Consider the following 10232-nt stretch of genomic DNA (forward strand, 5'->3'; position numbering starts at 1 on the left):
AAAAGACGTCGGTCTTGTGAGGCATCCGACGGGACAACATTCGTTAACGGCGCTAGTATTTGTGCACAAATGTATGGGTAATCTCTCTGAACGGACTCGAGGCGGCAGGAAGAAGTCGTGCGCTGAAAACTACTGATCGGGCAATCGCGTGCAGGATCGGTCGATGGGAAACTTGAAGTGGTCAGTGCACGAACGCATGAGATTTTCACTGCTCACTTTTCAATTTGCTGCAAAATGAACGCTTCGACTCGCGTTGGCCAGGCCATCATTGGCGCCTCCACGCCCTCTGCGAACGAGAATGCTGCTGCTGGCAACAATGCCAACATCCACGGCCCCAACTCTGGTGTCAACGCCGCGGGCATGACCATCAGCGGCAACGGCAACCACGTCGGCAACATCACACATGGCGCGCCGGTGCACCACGGCGACGTCAAGAACGTCATTGGCGTCCAGATCAACGGTGACTACGCTACCAACCATGGCGCTGTCAACATGAGCGGATTTTAGATCCCGTCTCGGCGATTGCGTAGTAAGGACAACCCTTTATGAATATATGACTTTTCTTGTACACTTGCGCGTTATTTCGATGTCCGATACGAAACACCGCTTTACAGTGGAGCGAACTCGACAGCAAAACACTGACGAGCCCTTCGTCAGCCACACAAGCAGCGTCAAGACCGGAAGGACACGACAGAATCATCGGCGTTCGCATTGGAAATCAAAACGTGGGGTTACAAAATATCAAACAAATATCGGCAGAACTGGAAACTAGGGTCGGGTAGGACTAGGGTTTCGCAGCGGCCGCTCTGGGTGTCGAGAGATCGCACTAGATATGAAGCGCAAAAGGTATACTATCCGTGTGCATGGTGTAAACAGTTCCTTGGGTCGATATATGTATCCTTGCAAGTTTTGAAATTTGTAAAGACGTGCCCTTTTTCACGATATCGGATTCGGCAAATATCGCGTTAGAGAAGAATTCCGTACGTCTCGGGCCCGGTGCAGCGAGGGTCGTTGGGAAAGGCCAGTCCCGACGGGTTGTTGTTGCCAATGCCATGGCCCGTGCACGAGCAGCGCCCCGCACCGCACGCGTTCGACTTGAACGACTGGAGCTGCTCTTCCCTACTCGTCCACTGCTGGTTTGGGGTCGGACACCTGTCCCGATCAAACAAAGTATCAGATTATCAACTCAGAATGGCAGTGTACCCAAACGGCGACTGCTGCCGACGCTCCCAGGATACGCTTTGGGCGCACAAAGTCTTTTGCGCTGGCGTCAGCGAGCACGAGTTGCACGTATGACACACGCGGTTGGCTTCGGTAGAGCATGGCACTGCCTCGAACTCGTCCGCAGAGCAGAGAGCGCAGGCACGGCAGACGCGGTCCGTACTCGGCGAGCACTTGGTCGACGCAAACGTTTCGCGCTGGCACTGCGTACACCCTACGTACAGCGGGCTACTTTCGGGGTCGCGGAAGCGAGCGTACGCTGGCAAACAGTGTCGTGGGTCGGCGAGCACGTCATTTCGGCAAAGTGGTCGGCCGCGCAGACCGTACACGGTAAGCACACTCGGCTCTGCGAGTCGGAGCAGCGCGCCGAGAGGTACGAGGAGGTCGGGCACGGCGAACAGTCCGCGGTGGCTGATGCACTCAGAAAATACGGAGGCAACAGCGAGTGCCCCATGATATCGGCGATTTGATTGGTCGCGACGAGAATCGTCGTTGCTGGCGACCGGCCAATGACGCCGGTGGCATCGATCCGCGCCTTGTCCATTGGCGCGACAAAGATGGTGATGAGCGTGCCGTCACTCGGCACCGGAGGTAACGCCGCCAGACCACCCACCGACCGCGTGCCTACGTCCTCCAACGTCAATCGAAGCAAGTGTCGAGTATGCGACCTGCAACGACATAGCTAGCGCTCGAGAGCAAGGCGCAGGCAGTGCGTGCGAGGCTGTCGCAAAGCTGCAGTTGTGATGGCACCACGGAGGAGGGGTTGACGACCTTGGAGAACCGGAGCTGGAGGTACTGGCCATCATAGACGAATCGCAGCAGCGATGGAGCCAGCGTGTCGCCGACAAACGCGGTTGCCTAGGACGCCACAAAGGTTTAGGGTTGTTTGTACCAAATATATATTACCGGAAAGGGTGTCTGAGCCGGCAGTGGGGGAACCACACACCCGTTTATCGACGTGGAGGCGCAGTTGAAGGTTGGGTATTCCACGAATCCTGTGGGATACGCGATGTTTGTTGTCGAAATAGATGCTGCGAGGCCAGCTCTTTGAAGCGCGTTGACATCGCTGGGAGCCAACTGGACAAACACCTACGACACCTTCCAGTACATGTACTACGTACAAGCAAGAGCAATACAAGTGTCGGGTCAGGACGGGGGACCACGGTCGAGGACGCGCTCAGAGTGTACAGTCCTGTAGAGGCTGCAACGCTCAGAGACGCCACGTTGGCCGTGGTCGCCAGCACAGGTCTCGAGTACTGTAGCGTTAACGAGCGGCCCGTCATCTCCAATTGCGCGCCGACCAGCGTCGGGACTATCGTGTGGTTCGACACGCGTGTCGTAGCCTTTACTAATACCTTGCGCCGTCGCCTGCAGATACACCTAGCCCTATGTGAGACGACGATGGTACATGGAACCGCAAGGTACCGCGTACTGCGCCGAAGGTCCGAGCACCACCGTCTGCGGGTCGGACAAAACGATCGACAGCGTGCGCGGCGGCGACGCGGTGCCGCTGAAGTGCGTGGAAGGAGGTGACAGAATCGTCAGCGACACGGTGACGTCGCGCGCGTCAGTGTCCTGCCACGAGATTCGCTGTCCGACGCTGACAAAGTCGACGTCAGGCTGCGCCGTCTGGCCCACGGTCTGAACGTAGACAGAGGCGGCACCGACACTCCCTCTTGACCGACGCACCTAGTGGTTGCTTGACTTGAGCTCTTTCCTGCGAGATGGATAACGTACGGTGAACGTATATGTGCCGGCCTGTATCACAACCCATGGTGCGGTGGGGCCAATCCCAGACTGGTACACTGGGATTTGCGCCTGGAGCAGCTGGTCACTCGCCATTGGCATACCGCTCAGCGCCGTTTGGAGAGCGGGTACGGTGACCACGTTGACTTCCCCACCTATGCCACACTGTTGATACCGACAAGACTGTGGATGTACGTTGCAGACCCAAAGGCGGTGCAAATGGAAGCGACAGGACCGAAATACTGGTGCTGCTAGCGACAGGTGATAGCGATGCGCCGCCGGTGGGGTTAGTCAAGGTCACAACCACTCGTTTTTGCGTGTTTGGGGAGATTTGCGTTTGAACGACAAAGCTCTGGCTGGCGCCGTCGCCGTCTTGCCAGCTCAAAGTTCCTAGCTCACCATAAATGCTCTCGACCTACACGTTGCACACCAACCTCGCTGCGGCACAAAGTCCGTGGTCGCAATCGTGTTGGTACTCGGGTCGGGCGTCGCTTCGAACTGCACCGAGACGGCGCCAACTGCTCCGTTGCGTCGCTCGACGTACACCCGAACGGCGCCGCCTTCGTCGACAGAGTACGTCGTCGCCGCGCAAACCGAAAAGCAAGGCGCGCCCAGCTGAAAGACGCCAGCCGGCACAGCTACGTCCGCCGTGGTAGACACGTTTGTATCTCTCTAGAGTACCTTGGTTGGTGCCCAGCACTGTCAACAGAATGGTCGATGGCGATGCGAGCAATGCGCCGCCGCTCGGACGCAGCAGCTGCAGAGACAACTGCTTTGCACTGTGGTAAATTGCCGCGTTGAAGAAGCTCAAAGTGATCGTTTTGGGGGTCGCATCGCCGTCGGCCCAGAAGAGCACGTTGCCACCGGGAAATGTCGGTAAGGAAAAATCAGTATCGGGAATCGGCACTTGTGCGGGGTCGAGGTTGGGGACGGGCGCAATGGCATACTCGACTTGGAGACTGCCTGTACTACCGCCAAGGCGCTCTACGGAAAGAGAGACAGGATACGGCGTCGTTGGTGCGAGTGTTGTCGGCACGGAAATGTTGATGGCCGGCGCTGCAAACGCGAGGTCGCCTAGGTCCACTAGACGGATATATAAAGTATAGTACGGTACATGTCGGTTAAGACGTACGGTTTATGGATTGGATGGTCACAGTCGCGGTCGCCATGCTTGGGTAAATCTGCGTCGTGCCATCGCCGGGGCTCATGTTAATGGAGAAAGAAACGTCCCGCAACAGAACGCGCGGGAGGAACGCGATCGGGACTTGAACCGGCGCCCAGCTGCCGGCTGCCCACGCGACCGAGAGGTTGACGATCGGAGCGAAATCGACACCCGCGACGGCCGAGCCATTTTGCGAGTTGAGCAAAACGGACGCGGGCCCGTCTGCGCCCAAGGCACGTTGGACTAGTTGGCATGTGGTAACATACTGTCAATGTAAAAGCACCAAACTCACGAAGGAGGACGACTGAGCCCCACTGGTTCGTGGCGGCGTACGTTGTCGGGCTAAATTGAATGCGGCCGGGGGCCAAGGCTCCTAGTGCAGCTGAATGCGTCTCACGTCAAGAGGAGTACTAGCCGTCGCACCTACGCAGCTGAGGGCAGCCGCCGCGAGCACCGCCCACATAACTTGGCAGCTGAAACGGTCGCACCCAAAATACATATGTTGTACATGAAGGCAATCAAGTCGAGATATTGACGAAGACCAGCCGCTATTGCCGTGTTCGGGACTAACGCGAATATCTCTCCAAGACCATCATCGACAGCTGGATAACTAGCGCTAGAGCAAGAAGCGTCATCGGCCATGACCTCGGCGAGAGGCCAAAGCCAAGAGAGCCGTTGTTGATGGCGTAGTTGCCGTTTTGCTGAACACCAATCGTAGTTTTCGTGGTGATGACAGTTGTAGGGGTCTGGCGCTGCCGGCTCTTGGCCTCCAGGATCACCGCGACGATGGCAGGACGACCCTTTGTTTCGGCAACGTAGAGAGGTGTCGCATAGTCCTATCCACAGCCATGACGAGGGTTAGGGTCATGACCAGCATACCTTTGCGACTTGAGTCACGTTGGCGCCTTCGCTGATGAGGAACTTGACAATGTCGAGGTGTCCGCTCTCAACTGCCATGAACAGTGGGGTGCGACCGAGCTACGAATGTAGTCAACAAGGAGTCGCTCACACCATGATTCTGGTGCACCTCGTCTGCGTGGTCGACATTCGCATTGCTTTTGCCGACCAGCAAATACAGAGTCGACAGATGGCCTTCCTTGGCAGCGATCCAGAGCGGGGTTTGACCGCGCTATTCAATTCATCACTCCTTCTAGTGTCGCGGCAGGACGTGTCGTACATCGTTGCATTGATCGACACTGGCGCCGGCGACCAAGAGGATCTGCACCACTGCGTCGTGGCCTCGCGACGACGCCGCATGCAACGGCGTCTCTCCGCGCTAGCACCCCATTGACATTACCGCCTATACTAGATGCAAACGAAAAGACCTTGGTCGCTTGTCGCACATTTCCCCACCGATAGAGCAGGAGGTCGCGCACGATGGCCTTGTGCCCGTGCAACGAGGCAATGTAGAGTGGCGTTCGCCCCTCCTGTCGCAACGTAGTAGGCCTCATGACGGCACAGGGAGACGTACGTTGTCTTCACCCGTCGGGCTCGCACCGTTCCACATGAGTAGATTGACGAGGTGATCCTGCCCGTGCTCGCATGCCGTGAACAGGGCGGAGGTGCCATCCTGTCGTCCATGAGTCGCCTGCCGAGGTCCGGATATGTACATTGGCGCGCTGGTCGAGGTCGGGTCGACGGCCGAGGAGGGTCCGAGCAAAGGCGATTTTTTCCACAATGGCGACGTGACCATATCGACACGCAATGTAGAGAGCGGTTCGCCCCTCCTAACCGATAGCGTCCGACCAAAGCCACGGCTGGTGACGACGTACGTTGTCGCGCTGGTCAACGCTGAGACCCTTCCTCCATAAGAGAGCGCGGAACACCTTGATGTGCCCAAACCGTGACGCGACGTGCAGCACGGTCTCGCCTCGCTGACCGATGGCAAGTCAGTGTCCTGGACCATGAACGCGACGACGTACTGTGGAGCACTTGTGGATGTCAGCACCGTAGCTGATGAGGCTGTTGACCATACTCTCGTGCCCCCTTTGACACGCAATGTACAGAGGTGTGTGGCCCTCCTGCCCAGCGCGTGAGCGCGAAAATTGAAGTCGTGTCTACCTCGTTTTGCCAGTTGGGATCCGCACCCTCGCCAACGAGGCGGCGGACGTCGGTCCAGTTGCCTCTGCTAGCAGTCTCGTATAATTCCTTTCCCAACAAAGGCGGTCCTTGGGTGTTCTACACCAAATGATTAGCATCATCGCACCTCTCATCGCCTACGCCCATGTCGGTCTGGCCTCAAGTGACAGCCATCGGCAAATATCCGGGAATCGCTGTCATCCGGTTAACCAGCCGGTGGCGCCGACATCGGAGGCGATCCGGCCACCGAGCTCCGACCCGTCTTCCAACAAGACACGAACACGAACGGTCGTTGACTGACGGTGACGGCTCGTGGCTGGTAAGGCCAGAGTGTCCTTGTCACCAGGCTAGCAGCCCTTTGAAGCTAGCAGGTTGGTTGTTCGATTGTCAACAGTTGAACAGGGCAAGAAGTGGAGACCCGCTACCCAGCAATACTGCAGGGAATCGCACCGTCTTGAGTCCCAGCAAAATTCGTAAAATGCAAGCGCATGTGGAGAAGGAGCGCGTCGCCACGAGCGCTTTGCTCTGTTGTGAGCAAGGTGTTGTGAGGTTGTACGTTCATTGTACGCTGTACGTACGCTCCATGTACTGTGAACGTACGAGCCGTACACGATCGTCAGGCCAGGTGGCCATTGACACCGCAACCAGAGTGGGATCGCGCCGGGATGATAGCCGCAAGCGCCCTGGAACCAGATGGCCCACAAGCGCTTTGACGACGACGAACGAATGAGCAGCCTCAACCTCCTCGCGCGGCGCGGCAACGTGCTCGAGATCCAGCGCCGGCTCGCGCAGGGCGCGCTGGTCGACGCCACGGACGAGGTCGTCCCTCGCAACCTACATGCAGCCTCTCATATGCTTGTAGACGGGCGACACGCCGCTGGTGCAGGCGGCGGCCAACGGCCACGATAGCGTCGTCTGCGTCCTCCTCGACCACCAAGCGTCCACCGAGGGTGTCCGCGACGTACGTCGCCGTCTTCCTCTTGTCGTTCATGGCGCATACGTACGTAGGATCGCCTCTCGGCGCTGCTGCGCGCGACGCAAAAAGGCTCGGCGACGACCGTCGCGCTTCTTGCGAGCCACCACGCCAACCTCGAAGCCCTCTTCCCCGTACGCTACGAAAATGGCCAGCAGCTTGAGTAGCGATTGACCGTAGGACGGCAAGACCGCGCTGGTGTACGCGGCGCAGCACGGCCAGTCGCAGCTCGTCGAGACGCTGCTTGAGCACCACGCCAACACGGAGGCCACGGACGAGGTATGCTGGTTTGGGTGCTTTTAGCTTGAGATGCGTGGAATTAGACGGGCAACACAGCGCTGCACTACGCGACCGAGAATGGCAACACGCGCATCGTGACGCTCCTCCTCCAGGCCAACGCGCGCTCGACCGTCTACAACTACGTACTGTAGATTCGATGTCAAACAGAGTTTGAAACAGCGCGTGTAGGCGCGCAACACGCCTCTGCTGGCCGCCTGCATCAACAGCCACGTCGAGGTGCTCCGCGTGCTTTTGCAGTACGACACGGACCTCGAGGCGTACAACGACGACGGCTGGTCCGCGCTCATGTACGCGTCCGCCATGGGCCACTACGAGTGCGTCAAGCTCCTCCTCGGGAAGGGTGCGCGCGTCCAGGCAGTCTCCTCGGTCCGACAGACGATTTTTCCAGTGGATTTGACATCCAGTGGATCTAGAACGGCTCGACGGCGCTGCTGGTTGCGACGCGCAAGGGATACCACGATGTTGTGCTGCTTTTGCTGCAGCACAAGGCGCCCGTCGACGCCAAGTTCAACACGGTTCGTTCCTCGAATTTTCTGCGAATCCTAGCAACGGCGTAGGGCGGGCTGACGTCGCTTATGGTGGCCGCGACGCAAGGCTACTTGAGTATTTTGCAGCTTTTGCTGCAGTTCCAAGCCAACTTTTTGCTGCGGAACCACGTACCCCTCGAAGTCTACAATATCAATGTATCGAGCGTCGATTCTAGGACAACAAGACGGCACTCGACCTCGCGACCGAGAAGAACCACATGAGCTGCCGGTCGCTCCTCGACATGCGCGAGCGCCACCCGCTGCTGTACTTTGCCAAAGTCGGCCAGCTCAAGCCCCTCCAGCAGCTCGTGCGCCAGCACGTGGACATCGACGACCACGACGAGGTACACTCGCTGCAACAATTCGCCTATACGAGTACATGGTGACTAGCTCGGGAAAACCGCGCTCATGTACGCTGCGAGCGCCAACCAAGTGGACGTAGTCGAGTATCTCTTGAGCCTTCAAGTGGCGGTCGACGCCTGCGACAACGTACCGCCATCATTGCTCTTCTGTACTGAATAGGAGAATTGTAGAACGGCGTCGACGCGCTCGCCATGGCGGTGGGCGACTGCCGGCACCTGCTCGAGCGCGAAATGCTCTACCGCGTCGTCAAGTCGGGCGACCTGACGACGTTTCGAGACATCCTCGCGCAGAACCCGACCATGGACATTGAGCAGCGCAATCCGGTACGATGCTGTATGTATCAACTTGATACAAATGGAGATTTATAGAGCGGAACGACGCTGCTGATGCTCGCGGCGCAGTACGGCCATGCCGACATGACCAAGCTGCTCCTCGACCGCAACGCCAACCTCAACGCGGAAGAGACGGTGCTGCGTCGTCGCGTGTTCTTTTGTGCGAATTCCTGCGTAGGACGGGTCCACGGCGCTCTTTTACGCGACCGACAACAACCACAAGGTCTGCCGCGCGCTCTTGGAGAAGGAGATGGCGTTCCGCGAGCGCTACCCGCTTCTCTACCACGCTCGTTGCGGTAGCACCTCCCATAGTGGAATGCTATGAGACAATATTGTCTACCCAGGTGACGTGGCCAAGGCGGCGCTGGTCCTCGACGCGGACGCCGACCCCGACGAGCGCGACGAGGTGCTATGCAACTATAGAAAAAGGGCTATAACAATATACGTAGGACGGCTGGTCGGCGCTCATGTATGCGGCGTCGCTGGGCCACACGGCCATGATCCAGCTGCTTCTCGAGCGCAACGCGCAGATCGGCGGCACGGATAAAGGCGGCAAGACGGCGTTCATGGTCGCCAAGGACAAGGCCGTGTTCGTCAAGCTCATTTTGGAGAAGAACGCGACCGAGCTGCGCTTCAACGAACTCATGTTCAAAGGTTGCACCATCCCAAGTACTGACTGTGCGAATTGAAGATGAATCTAGGCGCGATCGAGTGCGACCCCAAGCTCGGCAAGGAGATCCTCAACGCCTTTGTGGTCGAGAGCGGTCGCTACAGTCTCGAGTTTCGCGACGTACGTGGCGCGTCCTCGTGCGAATTTCCTTATCAAGTACCTTAGCTGGATCGCATTTACGGGCGGGAGACGATCCAGCAGAGCGCGCTCTACTCGATTCTCAACCTCGAGGGCGACGACGAGGCCGAACAGGGCGTCAAGCAACACTGCCTCCAGCATGTCGTCATGCGCCGCGTGCTCCAGCTCAAGTGGGAGGTACTTTGTCCGCATTTTGTACTATGTAAGACAATTTTCTCTAGTTCTTCGCCCAGCGCATGTACATTGAGCAGTTCCTCATGTACATTCTGCTGCTGGCGTCGTCAGTCCTCTCGGGCTGCCTCTACCAGCTCGACGACGCAGCCGAAGTGACGCCGCCGCCCGTCTTCAAGGACATTTCCAACGTCATTTGGCAGCGCAACAAGACGGCCACCAACGGCACGCGGTCGCTCATCGCCGTCATCTCGTTCCCGACTTCGAGTAACGTCACGTCGGCCGCGCAGACGACGACGACCAACGCGACCTTTGACACGGACACGTTCCGCTTTGGCATCATGGTAAACTTGTCTCTATCTTCATGGAAATTGCTCAACATTTACAAAAATCACAAAATTAGCTCTGGAGCATCCTCTGCGTGTGGGTCGTCGTCTCGTACGTGATTGCGCACTACGGCCTCAAGCCCAAGCGGCTCTGGAGCCTCGCGCGCTGGTCCCGCGACGGCACGTACGGCGGCTTCTTTGCCTTTTTGCTGCGGGTGCGTTCT

The 10232-nt window shown here is 58.1% G+C and overlaps 3 protein-coding genes across 3 annotated transcripts; 2 read left to right on the top strand and 1 right to left on the bottom strand.

The window, feature by feature from the left end:
• Window positions 1-234: 234 nt before the first annotated feature.
• SDRG_16166 (hypothetical protein) lies at window positions 235-530 on the top strand (the record flags this gene model as incomplete). Its single annotated transcript, XM_008622365.1, has 2 exons — window positions 235-460; window positions 508-530. The coding sequence occupies 2 exons, from the start codon at window positions 235-237 to the stop codon at window positions 528-530; spliced, it is 249 nt and encodes an 82-aa protein (XP_008620587.1).
• Window positions 531-892: 362 nt separating this feature from the next.
• Window positions 893-6355, bottom strand: SDRG_16167 (hypothetical protein; the record flags this gene model as incomplete). Its single annotated transcript, XM_008622366.1, has 26 exons — window positions 893-1152; window positions 1204-1435; window positions 1480-1845; window positions 1890-2079; window positions 2128-2310; window positions 2358-2533; window positions 2577-2601; window positions 2647-2910; window positions 2959-3122; window positions 3172-3357; window positions 3402-3605; window positions 3649-4050; window positions 4100-4372; window positions 4422-4502; window positions 4553-4602; window positions 4775-4965; window positions 5009-5107; window positions 5157-5258; window positions 5307-5405; window positions 5455-5556; window positions 5601-5699; window positions 5740-5856; window positions 5902-6003; window positions 6052-6150; window positions 6191-6254; window positions 6336-6355. 26 exons carry the CDS (start codon window positions 6353-6355, stop codon window positions 966-968), a joined length of 4077 nt encoding a protein of 1358 aa, XP_008620588.1. The 3' UTR covers window positions 893-965.
• A 546-nt stretch (window positions 6356-6901) lies between these two features.
• SDRG_16168 (hypothetical protein) lies at window positions 6902-10128 on the top strand (the record flags this gene model as incomplete). Its single annotated transcript, XM_008622367.1, has 18 exons — window positions 6902-7027; window positions 7071-7169; window positions 7217-7315; window positions 7362-7460; window positions 7505-7603; window positions 7650-7847; window positions 7895-7996; window positions 8039-8137; window positions 8185-8352; window positions 8399-8497; window positions 8542-8694; window positions 8740-8838; window positions 8882-8999; window positions 9048-9109; window positions 9153-9357; window positions 9405-9493; window positions 9539-9688; window positions 9733-10128. The coding sequence occupies 18 exons, from the start codon at window positions 6902-6904 to the stop codon at window positions 10126-10128; spliced, it is 2460 nt and encodes an 819-aa protein (XP_008620589.1).
• Between the last annotated feature and the right edge of the window lie 104 nt (window positions 10129-10232).

This window comes from Saprolegnia diclina, assembly GCF_000281045.1.
Source record: "Saprolegnia diclina VS20 unplaced genomic scaffold supercont1.116, whole genome shotgun sequence".
In the NCBI taxonomy this organism is placed as follows: domain Eukaryota; phylum Oomycota; class Saprolegniomycetes; order Saprolegniales; family Saprolegniaceae; genus Saprolegnia; species Saprolegnia diclina.